Raw genomic sequence first — 19,003 nt, 5'->3', positions numbered from 1 at the left:
CATAACCAAACAGCTCCTGGTTACCTGCTGTTTGCGCGTCTCCCTCTCCCTGCAGGACGAGCAGAGGGTTCAGAGCTCCGTAAGAGAGACCAGTTACTCCTGTAAGTCGGAACGTGGGAGGGATGAGAACTGAGCCCACAGCCAGCGTCACTTGCGCTGCGGGTGGTGCTGCCAGGCCAGGGCCCTCCTGGTGATGGGGACTGCTCAGGGAGAGGGCTCACGCCAAAAGCATTTGTTTGCATATTTATTCTCCAACTCTTTTGCAAACCTGACTTGAAGGAAGACCCTGGATTGCCGCTGCTGTACCAAAGCCCCTCCAGGTGCGGCGTGGCAGGGACCCACGGTGCCAGCTCAGCCTGCAATGGCTGCAGCCCCTTGAGGGTGCACAGGGACCCCCGGCCCTGCCAGGCCCGTGTTTCTTCGCTCTCCGAGGGCCCGTTGCCCGTGGCGGTCAGGCACAGCCAGGCTCTCTCTCTCTCTCTCTCTGTTTCCTTATAGTTTAAGAGCCTTCCTCACATTAATCTTTTTATTTTTATTTTGACAAATGTATGTTTCCAGGAAGTTGCTGAGGTCAAAGCAGCATCTGTTGCTTGTTATTTTGGGGGATGCAGAGGGTCTTTGTGAGGGTTTCCAAAGCAACAAGGAATTAAGTGGTTTGTAAAGCAGAGAGCAGGAATGAGGAGCAGACTGGGGCTTCCCGAAAGGCAGCTGAAGATGCTGATGAAAATCAGATCAGCTTGCCTCTATTTTCTTGGAAACTTGATCTATTTTTCTTGTACGATTGTCAGCCTGACTCCCGTATTTCAAGTGCTTGGCCACCTCCAGCTCTGTGTTTCGGCGCTGGGATTAGCTGGCCCTGTCAGGCTCTCCCTGTGCCGGATTGCGCCGTGCTGGCGGGGAGGGCTCTGCAGGATGGGAGCAGCAGTGTGGGTCCCCTGGTGTGACTCTGGCCGGGGACACGGGGAAGGGACACCCAGGGTTGGCACCAGCCCCCCTTCCCCTACTGCAGGGGTGTCCCTTGTCCCCAAGTCACACCGTGGATTGCCCAGTGGCGGGGCTGTGGCAAAAGCTGCTTTTTCTTTCAAAACAACCCGAGGAGGGTCTGGTGCCAAGGTGAGGGCTGCGAGGAGCCCAGGAGATTTATCGCTGAGGAAATACTTTCTCCAGAAAGGGCTGATGGCCGCAGCAGGAACAATGGGAGATTCGCAACGTGAACAAAGCTGATTTCGTTCTTCTTTTTATCAATGTGCTTTCCTTGCGGAGCCTCCCTTCCTGGAAGTGGGAGATGCAGCTTCCCCCGCGCGCTGGCTGTGTAATCAGCAGGAATGGCCATATCCTGGCTGGGAAGCGAGCTGTGAAACGCTGTCGCCCGCCGTGATTTATGAGCCCGTGGCAGCAGCCAGCAGCGGGGCTGGCCCAGGGACAAGGTGCCAGGGCGCGTGCAATATCCACGTATTCTTTCTCCTCCTCGCTGGGTCCCCGGGGAGCCGCCAGAGGAAGTTAATGGATTAGACACACACGTTCCACTTGATTTTTATTTTTTATTGCCGTGTCTTTCCAAATGCCTTTAGCAGACGCGCAAGCACAATGGGGTCGGGTGGTGAGCATCCCGGCCGGGCGGGTAGCGGGACAGCAGCCTGCCTGGAAAGGTCAATACAGAGAGTGTTTGCTTGGGGACATGGGGACAGCCTGTCCTGAGTGGGTATAGCCCTTCCTTGCCAGGGAGGGCTTGCAGGGCCGTGCCCGGCACTGGCTCTTTGCCACAGAGGGACAGAGTTAAGGTGCCTCCAGCTCCTCTGCAGCCAGCACTGACCAGCAGCCTTGGGGCATCACAGCGCCTTGCCCATGAGGTTATCTGTGCCCTTCGGAGGCAGCTGGAGCTGAGCAGGTCCCTCACCAAGCCCAGAGCTGCAAGGGCCTTCCCGGGGAGCTCACACTTGTAAAAGCGGACAGTTTTGTTCCCAGGCTCGCACTCCTGCCACACCACATTATGCAATCCTCACCCGATACTGGGAATATGAAATAATTATTCCAAATGATCAGATTTTAATTATGCAACACAGAGGATGATTATTGTACGCCAAATTGGTGCTGAGTGCTTAGTTATGTATATGCCAAATTTAGTCTATACTATTATACCCAGTGGGTGGCCGTAGACAATCAGGAAGTAATTAGTTTTGCTGGAGGTTGTTCGCCTGCCTGGTTCGCTGTGCTGTCTGGGGAGCGTCTTGCTGCGCTCTGTGAATACCATGGGCTTTGAGTTCAATACCGTCTTTTTGTGACAAGCTAATAAGCTGTCTGCATGGCGGCCTGTAATTAGCGCTGTCGATATTCATTTGGAAACGGAGACCGCGCTGAGCAGCTCCGCCGACTGCGCTTCCCTTTGTCAAGGCTCTCGGCTGGTCCCTCCTCGCCTCCGAGGAGCGGCAATGGGTGCAGAGGGATGGGGATGCGACTGTGTGCGGGGCACCCTTGGGTCCCCGCCGAGGAAAGCACCCAGCCGTCAGTGGGCTGAGGCCCTGAGACTGAAGGCAGCCCCCTGCCCAGCCCCGTGCCAGGCTGGACCTGCCCTCCATGAGGGGAGCTGCCCTCAGCCTGGGCATGGGGTCTCCCCGGTGCCCTGTCTTGTGGTGCCGGCCAGGAAGGCTGAGCTGGCGTGGGGTGTGAGGTGTGGGGGAGATGGGGACATGCAGGGGGCTTGGCTGCAGTGGCCGTCCCCTCCCCAGAGCCGTGGGCTGCTCCTGGGGAGCTCTGAGCGTTGCTGGAGGTGTTGTAGGGTCGCACCTCTCTGGATGGCCAGATCCTGTGGGGTCTGGGCTTGCCCGCTGGGGTCCCACATGCAGAACTGCTGGGGTACCTGGGGCTACACTGGCTGGGAAGTCACCGGGGCATCGCCTCCCTGGGATGCCATTTGCAGCCGGTCAGTGTTGTGAGGAGCCAGCCACCTCCGTGGGAACAGCCTGGATCTGCCGGGCGGGAATTGTCTGAAGTACAGAGCAACTTTTACCTCTGTTACACAAAGGAAACTTTCCTCCTCTTTTTGTTGGAGATGCTCACTCCATTGAGATGATTGGCATACTGGAGAGCTGAGAAACTAAATTGTTTATACACTAATGAATAGAAGCTTGATTGCAAGATCCTGTTTGGAAAATTATAGTGCTGAATTGAAGCCGTACAATTACATCCAAAATGCTGCATATTCATTTCATCTGCTTTGCATAGAGATTAACAAGCGAGCCCTAAAGCAGACTCTGAAATTAAAGCTAACACCAGATTTAGTCACAGGTTACAAACTAAATGGCATTGTTTGATGGATATGAATCTTTACCACCTGCCTGCCTGATGATTGCTAGCAGCTTACCAGACAGCAAAGGAAAAAGTTTCTTCCCATGAAGGAAGCATAATAAGACACTGGGCTCGAAGTGCCCCCTCCCCGTGTGGGCAGCCCCCCCCGGCAGATGTCTGCAATGGGCTTGGGGAAAGGGCTCCTAGCTCCGTCGTGCTGGAGGCTGCAGCCACTCTGTGGAGGGATGGAGACTGGTCCCCAAGACCCCTGCAGAGGTCCGGGGTCCTGGGTCCATCCATCACCCAGGGTTGGGCTGTGTCCCTTCAGCTGGGGATCCCGTCCATCCTGGAGCCTCTGTGCTGGTGCTGGATCACATGGCTGGATCGTGGTTCCCCATGGCACGGAGTGATCCTTTCCTCACCTCGGAGGGGCCAGGGCCAGGATGCCGCACAGGGGAAGGGGTCTCTTGTCCCCCCCGGCTGCAGGCAGCCAGGGGTTCTGGCACACGGCTGGCCCCATCCCACAGCATCGGGCTCTGCGACCTGCCTCCTCCCCCCCTTGCACTCCCACCCTGCGTGTCAGGGCCAGGACTTTTCAGGAGCAGAAATGGGGCCAAGAAAGGGCCGAGGGGTATGCGGGGAGCAGGGCTGTGTGCAGGGGCTGCCCATCCGGGCAGGGGCTGCCGCAGCATTTGGTGCCATGCGGCTGGTGCAGGTGCTGCTGCTCTTGGGGCAGAGGACAGGCACTGGAAATGGGCCCATCCCTGACCGAGGGACCGGTCTGTGCGTGGGGACACAGGACCCCCTGCTGTCACAGGCACGGCATAGGGGTGCTGCTGGGGCTTGTGTCTGAACTGGGGCTGTAGGACAGGGAGGGAGCGGGCTGGCAGCTCAGGGACAGCCTTCATCCCAGTTGGGATCTTTCCTCTCTGGGAATACCCGGGGTGGGGGGAGGGCGGTGGGCACCTGGGGGCAGCGCCGTGGGGTGGGGCTCCCTGTGCAGCCCCATTGGGGCAGAGACCACAGCACTGGCTTTGCAAATCAGACACCTTTATTATTATTATTTTTCTTTCTTTAAAAGTCAGTTACCGAACTGCAGTGTACTTCATTCCTACCGACGGGCTGGTCTGTCGCTATCGCACTACGGGACAGCCCAGCTGCAGCTTTACAAGCCCTGGGCACAGGGCCCGGTGGTGATGCCACCAGCCCCTACCTGGCTCCTCCTGGCCAGCTCCAGCATGGCCCTGGCTGGCTCTGGGGTGCACGTCCCGTCACCCCCGTCTCCCCCGTGGGAGCAGTGCTGTGCCAGGAAAAGGCAGCGCAGCCGCTCGGGGTCTCCATTTCTGCTTCACACTTCCCCAACTCGACCCTCCAACACTTTCCCAATGCCTTCTTGCAAACAGCTGAGGTGGACAAGCATCTCCTCAGCTCTTTCCTCAAAACCTGCCCAGGCTGAAGAGGACACGTGGCCCCGCCAGGGCCTCACCTCAGCCCTTCCCCCAGAGCTGGGCTTCTTTCTTAAATCCCAACTCATCCCAGGAAACTCACGCTTCCAAAACCAAACCCAAACCCCACTGTAACACCCTAACACCAGCTGGATAGAGCAGCCTCCTGCCTGCAGCCACCAGCAGCTCGGAGAGAGGTACGGGAGGGCTCTCCCTCCCAGACCCCAAGACATGGGTTGCACCCTCCCTCTGGGTGCTCACCTGCAGCAGCTGTGGGCTTCCAGGACCAGCTCTGCACCCCATTAGTGGTCTCTGGGGGGTGGTCCCAGCCTGCGCGGGCAGTGGGTGCTGGGGCATGGGAAAAGGCACCTGTGGAGGGAGGCAGTGGTGGCTTTGCTGCGTGGGGAGGCAATGCTGGGGCTGCTGTCCCCAAAAGCCAGGCTGGCCTGGATGCAGCGTGGTGCTGGTGGGCACAGGCTGCCCTGGAGAGACCTGGCTGGTGGCAGCCACCTCGCGGAGCTGGGCAGGGAGCAGAAGCGTGGCTGTGCCACATGGCCCTGCTTGTACTGCTGCTGCAGGCGGCAACTGCTGAATGGGGTTAGTGACAGCGCAGCAGCCTCGTGTCTGGGTGGTCGCAGCCCTGCGCCATGCTGTGCCCCTGCCCAGGGGCTCCCGACACTCAGCTCCCAGGGACATTTCTGCTGTGGAGCATCCCACGGGGAATGTTGGCTGGGTGGGAATCTCTTCACAGCAAGTCCAGCCAGTGCCACCCCCATGCAGCATGCTCTTCAGCAATGCTGTCTGCCAGCTCCTTGCCCTCCTGAGCTGCCTGGCAGGATGGCACACGCCCTGCCGGGGGCTGGGAAAGGCACCCGTCTGCTGTGGGAAGGCTGGGGCTGGTGCAGGGCTGCCTGCAGCCACCAGGCCAGCAGAAGGGATGTAGTGATGAACATGAATTGTGCCTCTGGCAGGCAGCAGTGGAGAGAGCTGCCCAGAGGCAGGGACCCTGTGCGGCACCCCTGGCTGTGTGAGCAGGGACAGGACAGGCAGCAGATGGGAGGACAGGGCAGCAGGAAGGCAGTGTGAGCTGGTGCAGATGGAGGGCAGGGGCTGGCCAGGTCGCATCCTGTGTGGCAGCCCCGAATGCGGTGAGAGGTGCTGCTACGTGGGATGGGGACAGCAAAGGGATCTGCCTCCCATCCCAGGCACAGGGGTCCCCAACCCCAGCGCGGGCCAGCAGAGCAGTGTGGACAGAGCTGCTGGGACTGCTTGCCAGGCAGGACAGGCTTGCAGGGACAGCTTGCCACCTACTGTGGTCCCTCTAAGAGGGGACCCTGCTGGGCCCCGTGGCAGTGTCCAGCTCTGGTTCAAGCAGCTCATCTTCAGAGAAGCTGATGTGCAAGCAGGTGTCATCCGCAGGGGAGAAGGGCAGCATGCTGTCCGTGGGGCTGGCCAAGGCCACCAAGTCCTTGGCCAGGGCCTCGCTGGCTGCAGGGTCGTGGATGCTGGTCAGGGGGGACATCTGCCCTCTCTCTCCAGTCCTGTCCTTGCCCAGAGCGCGCTGGCAGGTCCCAGCAGGGATGGGTTCCATGCTGGAGGCAGCGCTCCGCGCAGGAGTCCTTGCCTCAGTGTCCAAGAGGGTGAGTGAGCTGGCAGCGATGCTGGTGAGGCTGGAGATGCTGGGGCTGGGCAGGCTCATGTGGGCAGTGCTCTCAGGCTTTACCTCCACTTCCAGGCTCGGGGAGGTCTTGCTTGACCTTTTGCGTAGGATGGGTGGTGGCGGGTTGAGCTTGGGAATGGGCTGCTGCCGCCTAGGAAGCAAAAGCAAAATGAGGTGATGGGTGAGTACTTACCTGCAGGGGGGCATGGGCTGGCTGCGCCAGGCTTTCCAGAAGAGCTTTGCTAGGTCCCATCAGTGCAACCCACTGCCTACAAATGCTGGAGTTGGGGTGATGTGGCAACGACCATTTGGTGGCAGGGGGATGGGTGCAGGGCAGGCAGCGACCACGCAAGGGGACACGGTGGGTTCCTTGCCCCAGCTTATTGCACCCGAGCCAGCGCACGGTCCCTCGCTGCCTGTCCCTGCCCCTGGGCACCCAGAACACGGCGGTGTTATTCCTCCCCAGCCCCTGCTGCCACCAGCCCTCTGAAACGTGGCCCACAGTGTGGGAGCCCTGCCAGGGCAGCAGTGGGGAGTGGGAGGCTCTGCTCAGGGTGGTCCCGCTCCAGCCAGGGGGAGACAGAAGTGGCACATCCTACCTGTCCTCATCCCCTCTGTCTGTTTCGTCCACCTTCTGCCGGCTGCTCCCGTTGAGCAGTGCAAACTCGCTGACCTCGGAGCCCTCCACGCGCCGGCTGAGCCCGTCCTGCCCCTCCAGTACTGCCAGGCACTCGTCCCCCTCCTTGCTGCTGTAGCGGTGGCCGCCCCTCTCCAGGCTGACGAGGTTGAGGTAGGAGTCCCCGGGGCCCAGGGCTGGCAGCGAGCCGGGGGCCACGGGGCTGCCCAGGATGCTGGCGGGGGTGGAGGTGGATGGCAGGTGCATGTCCAAGCTGTAGTGGTTCTTCAGGTTCAGGGAGAGGGACTGAGCCAGGGACAGGTTTTGCAAGGAGCGGTCAACTGGCGAGAGAGGGATGAGGGGTGCGTGAAGGGCTGGAGACCTCCAAGCCAGCAGCTCCCCTGGACCACGAGGAGTGCAAAGATGCTCTGCAGGGATGCTGCTGGGAGCACCACTACTGCTTCCCAGGACCTTAGGGGGTGCAGAGATGCTCCAAAGTCCCCCAGAGCCCGGTAGGCTGGTGCTGGTATCACCCCAATTGCTCCCCGTGACAGCAAGGGGTGCAGAGATGCCCTGAAGCCTCCTCCCTCCCCGAGCCTGCTGGAATGGTGCTGGGAACATCCCAACTGCTCCCCAGGATCGTGAGGGTGCAGAGATGGTCCAGAGGGATGGTGCTGGGGGCACCCCAGCACCCAACCCCCCCTGCCCCGGGGTGAGGCTGGAGGGGGTCTCACCCACCGCCCCAGGCTGCGTGCCAGCGGGGGGCACCGCGCTCACCCGGCTGCCGCTGCTCCTCCCGGGCTTCCAGCGCCGTCAGCTGCCGCACCAGCAGCGAGACGTGCTGCAGCAGGTCGCGGTTGGTCAGCAGGAGCTGCCGCACCCGGGCCTGCGCCTCGATCCGCGCCGCCGTCTCGGCCGCCAGCTGGTCCTTCAGCAGCTGCACCTGCGGGCCGGGGCCGTGCGGGCAGGGGTGATGCGGGGCAGGGGTGATGCGGGCCGGGGGTGATGCGGGCCGGGGCCGTGCGGGCAGCCCCGCCACCCCCGCCGCGGCGGCCCTCCGGCGCCCCCTGCCGGTCCTGCTGCGGCACCCCCTCCCCCCGGAGCCCCCGAGTCCCCCAGCTGGGGCGGGTGGGAGCGGGCAGGGGCTCCGCTGTGCACCGGGGCCGGGGGGCGGTGCTGCGGAGGGGCCCGGCGCTGCGGAGGGGCCCGGCGCGGGAAGCGGGCTCCGCGGCCGGTGGGGGGGCCAGGCGCGGGGGGGGGGGGCTGCCGAAAGTGGGGTGAGACGGGGGCTGGTGGCTCCGCCGCACCCTGCGACCCTGCTCGAGTGGCCTGGGCTTCTCTGTGCAGCCAGCAACGTGGCGGGGGCCGAGCTGCGCTGCGAGCTATGCTGCAAGAAATGCAGCAAGCTGTGCTGCAAGCTACGCTGCAAGCAATGCTGCAAGCTACACTGCATGCTGTGCTGCCAACAATGCTGCCAGCTGCACTGTGAGCTACACTGTGAGCTATGTTGGGAGCTGCACTGGGAGCTACGCTGCCAGCAACGGTGTAAGCTGTGCTGTAACAATGCTGTGAGCAATGCTGCAGGGGATGCTGCGAGCTATGCAGTAAGCAATGCTGCGAGCTGTGCTGCGAGCTCCCTGCACTGCTCCCACCTGGCACCGCCGTCAGCCCAGCCTGGCCGGAGGCTGGGGCAGGGAGGGGAGAAGGGCTGATGCTACCCGAGGAGGGGCAGGATGTGTACCTGGGCCACAGCCACCTGCGTCTGCTGCTGCTGCTGGAGAAGCTGCTGCTGGAGCAGCTGGAGGCAGTGCTGGGAGGCCAGTGGGGTGATGGAGGCTGAGGAGCAGGGGCTGCTGGGGCTGAGCAGCTGCTGGGAGCTGGCTGGGTGCAGGGAGTAGTTTTCAGCATCCTGGGCACAAAGAAACGGGCAGGGTGAGCGGACCAGCCAGCTCAGGCTGGGATTTGGATTGTGGCTCCCCACGGCACTGACCCCAGCACACTGACCCCAGCGTGGCAGTGACCCCCGCACCCCTGGCGCCAAGGGGCTGTTGCCGGGGGCAGCTCTGGGCTTGGTGTCAGGCTCTGCATCTCTGCGATGTCTGGGAAAGCGCATTTCCCACTCCCAGAGAGCTGGCAGAGGCTGCATCGTCTGCGTCTGGCCCGTAGCTTGGAACAGGGAGGGAAGGTCCCCGGGGAGGAGATGGCAGGGAGTGACCCAGATACCCCACCTGTGAGGTGGCTGCCCAGGCTGGGCCATATCCTGTTGCCTGAAGCATTTCCCAGTGGCAGCAGTAGTTCAGCGTCAGGGCCATCAGCACATGAAGCCACTGCAGTGGCCCCAGCCCTCGGAGATACCCGGCGTGAGAAGGGCAGTGCACACACTGACTGCTTTCAGAGCCGCTCCTAACCCAGCCGTGAGCCCCCTGCACCCCAGCACGGTGCTCAGAGCTCAGGCTCTGCCAGTTTGGCACAGGGTGGGTGACCTTGCAGCCACCTCACGTGCCCTGGGGACTATGCGGGGGCCCCCTGCGTGGCTCACCTGGCCCTCCGTAGCACTGGGGGTCTCAGCACACAGCCCAGAGCCAGGGAGTGCATCCCCCCGCAGCCGGCAGCATCCCCCCTGACAGTGGGGCTGGTTTAGGACAGTGCCCTCCACAATGTGCCCCCCAGGAGCTGCCCCGCAGCCGCTGCCCTTCCTGCCCGCCCCTGCCTGGCAGCTCCGGCACCCAGCGCAGGCAGCCCCGCTTTTCCCGCCACGGAAATGAGTCCCATTGAGTGCATTTCACGGCAGCTGTTTTCAGCCAGGCCCTGCAAGCGATACGATTGTGTGAGATGAAGCGATGCTATTCAGGCCGCCGGGAAGCGCTCACAGAGAAGCTCTGCAGAGCAGCTATTCATTGCTGCGAGCCCACTGCTCATGCTGAACGCGCCCTGCGTTCCCTTCAGGGATGCTGCTCCCCGGACCTGGGGGGCGAGGGGAGCTGGGGATCGCTGCTGGGGGCAGTCGGACAAGTGACCACCACAGAGCAGCGCTGGGGGCACAGAAATCCACCCCACATGATGAGGGTACAGTTACCTCACCAGAGAGATGCCTCCTCTTAGTTTCCTCCTGTTATGCAGCTGCTGCTGCGGGAGGGGCATCCTGCATCACTTTCTAGCACTGTGCGATCGCTCCAGCAGAGCCCCGCTCCACTCTGCCCTGCCTGCACTGGTGGGCTCTCCCGGGTTGCATTTGAAACCCACTCAGCCATGCGCCATGCCTCTCGCCTCTCCTCCCTGCCCCAGCGCTGAGATGCAGCTTAGCTGTGCGTAAACTGGAAGCTGTGCACCCTGTCCTGCCACGAGGGCTGCGAGAACAGGGAGCCAGGAGGGTGGTCTGCAGCAGGGTCGCCATGGAAGTCCCTCCAAATCAAGCTGTGATATAGTGGCCCCAAGCAGTGGGACCCCAGCAGCGGCAGAGCGCAGGGACTGTCCCCCAGCCTACCCCCCATTACCTGGCAGTTCTTATCCTTTGAGGCTTGCCCAGGTTTCAGCACGCCCAGGTCCCCCCTGGCACCTGGCACCTCTCCAGGTCCCCTCTCGGACACACAGATGCCGTCAGAGTCGATGCCAACCTTGTCTGCATCCGTGACCTTGGAGCCCTTTATCTGGTGAACTTCAGACGAGATAGATAAATAAACCCAAGCCCCCCCGCCCCGTGTGGGATCGCAGCAAGAAGCCAGGCCCCCCAAGAAGGGCTGGCAGCCAGGATGACAGCTCAGGGACAATGGCCAGGACTTGCTCCAGATCTCGCTGTGCTGCAAAAGGGCAGGAGCAAGGGCGCGGGCCAGGCGAGGGGCTGGTGCCTGCAGACCCTCAGCCTGCTGGGCACGGGGGCTCAGCCTCTGGCTCCTGGTGCCCAGGGTGAGTGGGCAGACAGGGCAGATTCCCCATGCCCCACATCCGAAGCTGTCGCAAGGTGGCCTGTGAAGGACACGCCACCTTGCAGTTCCCCACCCCAAAGCATCCCTGCTGTGGAGGGAAGGGTCTGCCCGCACCCCACGGGAGCCTTGTGTCACCTTCCAGCGGCTGCTCCTCAGCTGACTTGTCGCTGGCACCATCCGCCTGTCCGTCGGCGTTCTGCAGGGCGTGCTGCAGGCTCAGCTTGTGGCACACCTCGAAGGCCTGCCCCACTGTGCGCACCACCCGCATCGCCTGGCTCTGCGGAGCAAGCCCGGGTGTGCTCAGCCCTGCCGTGGCCACGCTGCTGCTGCCCCCCCGCCGATGGGACCAAAACTGGGAGCCTTCCCCCCGCTTCCCACCCCGGGGCTGCCCCACGCTGGCTGCTGCCACGTTTGTGCCTGCGCGGGGGGGGGGGCTCCAGCAGTGCCCACCGCTAGACATGACCCTGGGCAGCCCTCGGTGCCCCGATCCGGGAGATGGATGCTCTTATCTCCGTGTGGGCTGAGGTAGGTGCACTGCACCCCCGGCCCGGGCTGGCCAAGAGGGGACAGGCGCCAGGCATGGATTTTTGTGGACATTCAGCACCGGTGCTGCCTCAGTCTCTCCCCAGGGATCGGTACCCTCCAACCCAGCAGTTATTTGCATGGGGAGGTGTGAGGTCCCCCCGGAGACCTCTCGCCCAGGGATGATCCAGCCGTAGCCTCGGGAGCATCCTACCTTCTTCTTCGATTTGAAGACGTTGCACCTGAAGGAGTTGTTAGCGCCATCCCTTGCAATGTAACTAAATATTTTCAGGTCTTGTGAGTCATGAGACACGTAGAAGATTCTAGGTGGGAGAGAGACAAAGGGAATTAAACACCCGAGGGGCTCTCTGCCCCCCCCACCCCCAACAACCTCGGAGGCTCCTGTGTGCCCCCAGGATGGGCTGGCTCACAGCGCCCAGGCTGTGCTGCTGCGTGGCCCTTCCTGCAATTTTCAAGGCGATGGATTTATAGAGTGTTTCTGGCTTGATGGAAAACCTTCTGGTTTCTGAAGTGGGCAAAAGCTTTTTAAAGATGCTGTGGGAAAGCTAAAAAATCTATAGTATTGGAAAACACGTGGCTATTTTTAGTCCCAGCAATTAATCCCTGCCCAGGCTGCAGCGTGGCGTGCCTGCCTGCACAGCGAAGGTGCTGCCCACCCCGGCACCTGGCGCAGGGCTGCTCGCAGCAGCAGGCAGGTGGCACAGCACCAAAGCCAGCGTCCCCTGGATGCTTCTGCCAGGGATGAGGAGTGTACTCAGGGGATTTCTCCCTCTTCTGTTCAGGCTGCCTCTCCTCCCTGTGCTGTAAAACCGTTTTTAAAGACCTTTTTCTATGTTTGATTTAATTGGGTAAAAATGTGACAAGTGAGGTCAGCTCTGAATAGAGAAGAAACCAAAGGGATTCTTGAAATGCTTTTTTTCTTTTACTCTTTCCTGTCACTGGAAATGTTTTTGCGTTGAACTTGCAATTATTGCCGATGTACCACATCTTGTAATAATCTTTAAAGAACGTCAGAAGAGGTAGGCACGGATAACACACCAGCACATCCTCTTCTTCTGTCTCCTCATCAAGGGCTCTGACCCAGAAAACCAGTGTTGGTGACCCCAGTCCTCAGGGCTGTGGGTGTCGCGCTGGCAGTACAACTATTCCCTTGAGAGATCTGACACCCTGGTGCAACCTGTGCTCTTACCTGTGTCCACAGGCTACGCACCATCGCTGGGATCGCCTTCAAGGAAGCCATCCCTGATGACTCCTGAGGCATCAGGTTTAGTGTAAACCTCTGCGTGGGGCTTGTGGTCTCCAAAACACTTTGAGATCCCATGGCAGGTGCTATGGGAAGTCAGTGCTATCTTACCACGTCCTGTGTGGGTTAATTCCCCGTAAGCACTTACACCTTAGAGTAAGGCCCTTCAGAAGTGCGCAGCGAGCTGTGCTCTGAAGGAGAACCGTGGGAAGCCTGTCTTCAGGGTCAGAATCAGAGAGTAATTCGGGTTGAAGGCACCTCTGGGGGGTCACCTAGACTAACCCTGCTCACAGCAGAGCCAGCTTCAAAGCTGGATCAGTCCATCTCACTCTCAAAAATGTATGAAAAGGATTCCCCATCAGCTGTGATTCTGCAACCTTGTTAGTTTTTCATAGTCCTTTGGAAAGTCAGCCTCGGTGGAGGTAACTCAGCAAGTGGGAGGATGGACATGCATCGCTGGGGGCTGACTGGACCTAACTGGTGTAAATCCCCTGCCACGTACCTGTACACAGGATCGTGCATCACCACCATCTTACTCTCATCCCAGGTCCACTCCTTTCTCTGCAAGCAGAGGGCAGAAACAAAATTACAGTGAGTCAGGTAAAAATGAAGCTCCACCATGGTGATGGGCAGGAACCCTGGTGAACGGTGCGTTTGTCACAAGCCAAAATCCAGGCGACAACTTGACTATATAAGCAATGGCTGTTTCATCAGTGTCTTGGATAAAAATAGAGTTCTTTGATCATTTATCATATCTGGTCATCTGATCACAGCCTTCAGAGCTGAAAATGGTCCCTAAGATTAATTTATAGCATCAAATATGCAGAAGAGTAACAGGTTTTGGGGAAGAAGGCTCTGAGCTAGGGCTTAGGAGATCTGGATCCAGCTGCTGGCTCAGCCTGGTGGGAAGCAGAGCCTGGGCGACGAGCTGAGGGGTGCTCAGCCCAGGCAGTGCGGAAAAAGCCTACTGGTATTAACACGAAAAAGAAACTGTATTTCCTGAAAGCTTGATAGTTTTTGATAGAAAAAAGATCCTCTTCCCACAGTGTAGTTTTCCCACTCTTTTTTCAGCAAGGTTTTGTTATTTGATGAAAAATCGAGTGTTTTCTTGTGAAAATTCCATGTGGTTTTTAAGAAAAGACCAGTTTTGGTTAAAGTGACTACCCCGAGCAGCAGTAACAGCCAGACATGGCCAAAGCCAACATCCCAGGTGCTCCGGCCCCGAGTGCCCCCGCTGGGCTGGAGGTCTCACCTTCTGCTTCTTGCGCAGAATCACCTTCACCCCATCCACGGACACAATGATGCTCACTTTCTTCTTCTTAATGTTCTTGGCTTTGAATTCGTACTGGTGGGAAGAAAAACCCAGGTTAGAAGAGGGCTAGTGCTGGGGGGGAACCTGGGACAGCGTGCGGTATTAGTGTTTTGCATGAAAATGTTGGGTTTGGGGTTAATCCCACCTGCCGAGGGAAGTGGGAACTGGTTTTATCCTGTGAAGAAAATCCATGCTGGGAAGGACCCGCTGCCATAGCTGGGATGCCGGGCACGATCCTGGCTTTCTCAGGACCATCCCCTGGGAGAGGGCAAGTGGAGCTTGATCCTCTGGACTACTTCTAGAGATTGTCAATCCGGACCCAGGAAGAACTTTCCTGATGTGTTGGCCATGCCTAGTCCAGAGGGACTTGGCACCAGAGGCCCGACGGGGAGATGGCACTTGCAGCAAACAGCAAGCGGTGATTTATGGCATCTCCAGTGCCCTTGTGCTTCAGTGCTGCAATGCACGGGGAATATAAAATGACTTACGAATTGCAGGGAGGGCCAGATGGGTGGCAATAATGCAATTATACCTCTGTCGTTTACATAATCACATTAACCTCAGTGGGCTTGGTATCTCTGGAGAAAAACCCAGCTCCTCACCTGCAGGTGTCTGCAGCCTGAACTCTCCTCCATTTATGTTTAAAATTGAATCTCTGGCTTTTAAATGTTGCTTTTGCTGACAGATTGAAGCACGGCAGAGCCCTTCCACTACGGAGACCTGTGTTTACAGTGCTGATCCTTACTGGCCCCATTTTAGGCACTATTTTTGGCTTCCAAATACAGCACTTCGATATTCCATATTTTTCACAGCCCCTATCTGAAATCCAGCTTTCCTGGGCCAGATCCTCAAGTTACCTAAACCAGCACACCCATTACTGGCAGTGCAGCTACAGTGACAGCCACCATGCATCTATTAAAAAAGAAATCCCTTGGATTAACTCTATGTACAGTTATCATTGCTGGCAAGCAGAGGTTACAAATCCCCTGTTTTAATAGTCTAATAATGTCAACAGTGCTGGGACTTGACAAAGGGGACATCATGGGGACACCACCGCCTGCTCGCGCTGCCAGCAGCCGCAGCAAGGCTATAAACGTACGTGAGCATGGCCAAGCCGAGTGCCTGCTCTGCCCTCACTCCCCGACGGCTCTTGGCTCTCTCCGCATGCTGTCAGTTATGGTCCGCCAGAAAACCGGCTGTAGATGGGCTCTGGCTGTATCTTCCATCAGTCTGTCAAATTGGAAGCAGCTTGCAAGCTTTTCCTGCCAAGGTGCCAGGGTGATGCAGCCCCCTCTGGGCATCTTGTCACCCCGAGGGCAGCCAGCCACCTCACCAGCAAGCACCATGCCACCGAACCATCCCTGTGCTGTCCTGACAGGCTCGTGGGGACAGGAGGTGCCTCCGCTTCATTACCAGTTCATCACCAGCCTCCACTATCCCTTGGTATGCCTCTGCCACATCGCTTTAGAGAATCATCGCAGGCTGCGATTTGTAGACACGGAAGACAAGGTGATGCCAAGCAGCAGAGTGCAGCCTGAAGCCTACCTACACTGTGTAATTAGACATCTAATTAGAAATCTTATTGCTGCAGAGCTGCAGGTAGCAATTGAGATGTTAAGGGAGTCCAGGCACCTCTTTCAGGAGCCTGAAGCTGAAGGACTCGGTGTGTGGCTCCATGTCATCGTGGCACCCAAGCACTGCAGAGAAGATAAGCGTCTTTCCAGCTCCTCAGCACCCATTGTAAGCCACGCCAGCCTCATAGGCAGAAAATTGGGTGGCTTTCATGTTTATCAGGCTTTTGATGCTGCTCATTGAATTCTTAGCACTCTGCAAGGTTTATGGTATCAGACAGGCCCCGGATTAAACCATAGCCTTTTGATCTCCCCATGAATTATTACTCTGAGACAAGCTCTTTAAAAAATCTATCTATAGCACCGTTGCGTGTAAAGCCAGAGCTAAATTTGCAATACACGTTTTTTATTTATAGGGAGGAATGAAATGATGGGTGAGGTGGGGAATGCATCCCGCAGACTGCCGTGGGCCGGGGGGGACCAACAGGGGACACACACGCCTGCGGGGCTGAGGCTGGGTGGCTGCGCTCACCAGCCTTGGCACCTGGGGGGGCTTCTCCCAGCCTCCTGCCAGGCAGCCCGTCGGTGCCCAGTGCCCCCAGCCCAGCCCCACTGCCAGGCTGGAGCTGGAGCTTCCCCCTCCCCTGCGCTCAGCACCACCAAACTGTTTCTCCTTGTCTGCTTGCATGAATGTCAATAAAACTGGGATAGATTGTTCTGCCTGCTAAAGAGCTATTTATCTCTCTTTATACACAAATGGCTGGGAAAATACTAGCCAAGCTTTCCAAGAAAGAGCAACACAGTGTATTTTCCCCTTGTAGCAACAGGGGTGCAATTACATTCAAACAAGGCTCTTTACTCAAAGGCTTTAAGCAAAGTCCAAGTCTGGAATTTGCAGAGATGCTTTTTCTTTCTCTCTTGGACAGAAAGGAACAACCGGGAGCAGTGGCAGTGCATCTCCGGGTGCTGCCAGGAGTGATGGCAAGTCTCTGTAAAGCCAGGGAGCTCCAGCCAGCTACCACACCGCATTACCCCAGCCTGACTCTGGGACAGGTATGGGGGGGCTTCAGCTCCAAGCAGAGCTGTAGAGCCGCTGCGAGCGCCTGGCACACTCTGCCCTTGCCCCTGCTGTGGCCGGTGCTGAGCTGCTGAGCCATGCTGGGGCAGCCGGGGCTGGGGAGGCACATGGGGCAGGTGGGAGCAGAGCTCAGAGCTTCTCCCCCACCCTGGCGACACATACACCCTACACACAGTGTCTGAAGCAGTTTTGACCCTTGCAATCTGCAGGCAGTGCCCTGAGGCTCTGCTCTTGATGCAGCCCTTTGCCACAACATGGTCAGTGAGGAAGGAGGCCGAGCAGTTTGCCAGTCCTGCTTGCTCCGTGCAGCTCGCGGCCGCTGATGCTTGTGCCTTGCTGCTGCATCCTTGTCAGAGCATCTGCAAAGGGCCAGCATGCTCCCTACAGCAGAGGTGCCAGGGTCCCAGCCATGGCAGAATTAGCTTGGCCTGAAAACAGTTACTGGGCCCCAAAATCCTTTCTAAAGGGTGCAAACCCTCAAGCAGCAGGAGCTGTAGGGTGGCCCAGCCCCCAGCGGCTGCTCAGCATGCAGAGCAGTAATGCCAGCTGGGTGCGAGTGCTGCACTCCAGGGCGCAGTGCTGGGCGAAAGCCCCACCAGCCCATACCGCACCAGCTTGGGTTGGACTCTGCATCTCTACACAGGAGAGGCAGATGGGATACAGCTTCAGTCATTTAATTGCTTCCTATCAAGCAGGAATCAGTATTTTAATTAACTGTGATTTATATAAGGACAAAAAAGCACATGAAAAAATGCACTCCAAGATAGCAGACTTTATCTCCTGTAAAAATGTTCACGCATAAACCAACATACACCTTAGCACGAGGCTCCTGACTAACCTGGCACTGTCGTCAGAGAGCAAAGTCTAGTCACTGATATTTTTTTTCTTGCTATTGAATCGATATGATGTTATTTCCCAAATTTTTCAAGGTTACCGACAAATCCAAACGCACAGAGCAGTGCTCATCTTCTCTGCTGCCTTCTGAGATTCAGTTGTTATTCTCCTCCTGCTTGTGCTATCCTATGGGGGAAAGCATTCCAGATGTTAAGGGATTTGGAGCTGCCCTTACATGTGGCGATTCACTAGGCAAGCCTGGCACCTTTCCTAACTATGGAAACAAGATGGGACATTTTACAAAAAAATGCATGTTAAAAAAGGGCAACGCATCTCATTTAGTTTAGCAGCGTCATTAATTCTGTATCTGATGTGTCTGACCTGGAATAGTTTCCATTTCTGCTTTTAAATCTCTGTGTTCAAGTCCTTGCCTTTCATACAGTCCCACACAGTGCTGGCATGCAATATTAACTTACCCAAGAGCTAAAGACTGTATGACTAGAAATGTTAATGGTGCCGTGTAATGCATATTTCATCTGATAATTCCACCCAAGCAGATATAAATTACACATGCAGTTACCAGCTTCCATCTGCTGATGAAAGAGATGGGCTAATGCACATTGGAAATCATATGCAGTTTCCAACACTAAGAACAACTCGCATGAATAGAGTTATTCAAGGAAGCAATTCTTAATGTGATTAATTACTGAAGGTATCAGGGCCTTCATTATGCAAATGAAAACTGTCATAAAACAGAGAGTTTGCAGGTCTTAGAGGCAGGCTGTGTTTCCAAAAAATGCATCTTCCTCATTAACAAAGAGCAGAAGGGCGGGACTCGAGGGAGCCGGCAGCACCAGGACACGCTCCCTGCCATGGTTCAAACGGCGTTTGCTGCTGCAGCCCAAGTGGTATTAAAGGAAATCAAGGCAGAGGCTCTCCACATTTTTGGAACAGGAGCACATCAGTGCTCCCAATTGCTGCCGGGTAAGTACTTTGTTTGCGTGCCCAAAGGAAGGTGCCAAAGGCTTGGAAATGGAAGACTTCCTCGTGCAGCTGTAAATTCTCCAGCCAGCCCTTAGCCTGCTGTCCTGCCCCAGCCTCCCCTTGCCCCGTCCAGGCCTGGCAGGCTGCAGGATGTATGTGTCCATAAACAACCCCTCAACAATAAGCAGTCCCAGTCCCTTCCCAGACCTGGCCCGCCAGGCGGACACAGGGAGCATGGCAATGAGGAGGTGGGAATCTGCTCGGCTCTGCCCCCTGACTGACCCCGGCAAGACCCACTGGTCCCTGCTGCCGCTCCTGGGCTGGCACACGGCCGCATCCCAGCCACGAGGGAGGTATCCTTCCCTCCTGCTGCAGCACACAACCTCTGATACCATATAAGCACCATTTTCGTAATTAAAGCCATGATGAATCCAAGTATTTCAAGTTCAGGAATGTAATTAATTTCAAACCAAACTGACCCGCACGGCATGAGGACACAGTGTTACCTT

At 57.8% G+C, this 19,003-nt stretch overlaps 1 protein-coding gene across 3 annotated transcripts in view; it reads right to left on the bottom strand.

The window, feature by feature from the left end:
• Positions 1 to 6,039: 6,039 nt before the first annotated feature.
• The window catches only part of LOC101920404 (carboxyl-terminal PDZ ligand of neuronal nitric oxide synthase protein-like), a 36,321-nt gene continuing 23,357 nt past the window's right edge, over positions 6,040 to 19,003 (bottom strand). For 2 of the 3 annotated variants that reach the window (XM_055791273.1, XM_055791279.1), the window contains 9 exons: positions 13,968 to 14,060; positions 13,218 to 13,276; positions 11,666 to 11,774; positions 11,065 to 11,206; positions 10,501 to 10,661; positions 8,748 to 8,915; positions 7,784 to 7,949; positions 6,990 to 7,347; positions 6,040 to 6,541 (listed from right to left, as the gene is read on the bottom strand). In XM_055791273.1, the coding sequence (XP_055647248.1) occupies positions 6,052 to 6,541; positions 6,990 to 7,347; positions 7,784 to 7,949; positions 8,748 to 8,915; positions 10,501 to 10,661; positions 11,065 to 11,206; positions 11,666 to 11,774; positions 13,218 to 13,276; positions 13,968 to 14,060 (1,746 nt within the window). In that variant the 3' untranslated portion in view covers positions 6,040 to 6,051. The remainder of the gene's footprint in view (positions 6,542 to 6,989; positions 7,348 to 7,783; positions 7,950 to 8,747; positions 8,916 to 10,500; positions 10,662 to 11,064; positions 11,207 to 11,665; positions 11,775 to 13,217; positions 13,277 to 13,967; positions 14,061 to 19,003) is intronic. The other variant, XM_055791286.1, reaches the window with a different exon arrangement.

This window comes from Falco peregrinus, chromosome 1 (assembly GCF_023634155.1).
Source record: "Falco peregrinus isolate bFalPer1 chromosome 1, bFalPer1.pri, whole genome shotgun sequence".
Lineage (NCBI taxonomy): Eukaryota > Metazoa > Chordata > Aves > Falconiformes > Falconidae > Falco > Falco peregrinus.
Note: the sequence above shows the minus strand (reverse complement) of the source record. Positions and strands in the feature narration are given on the sequence as shown.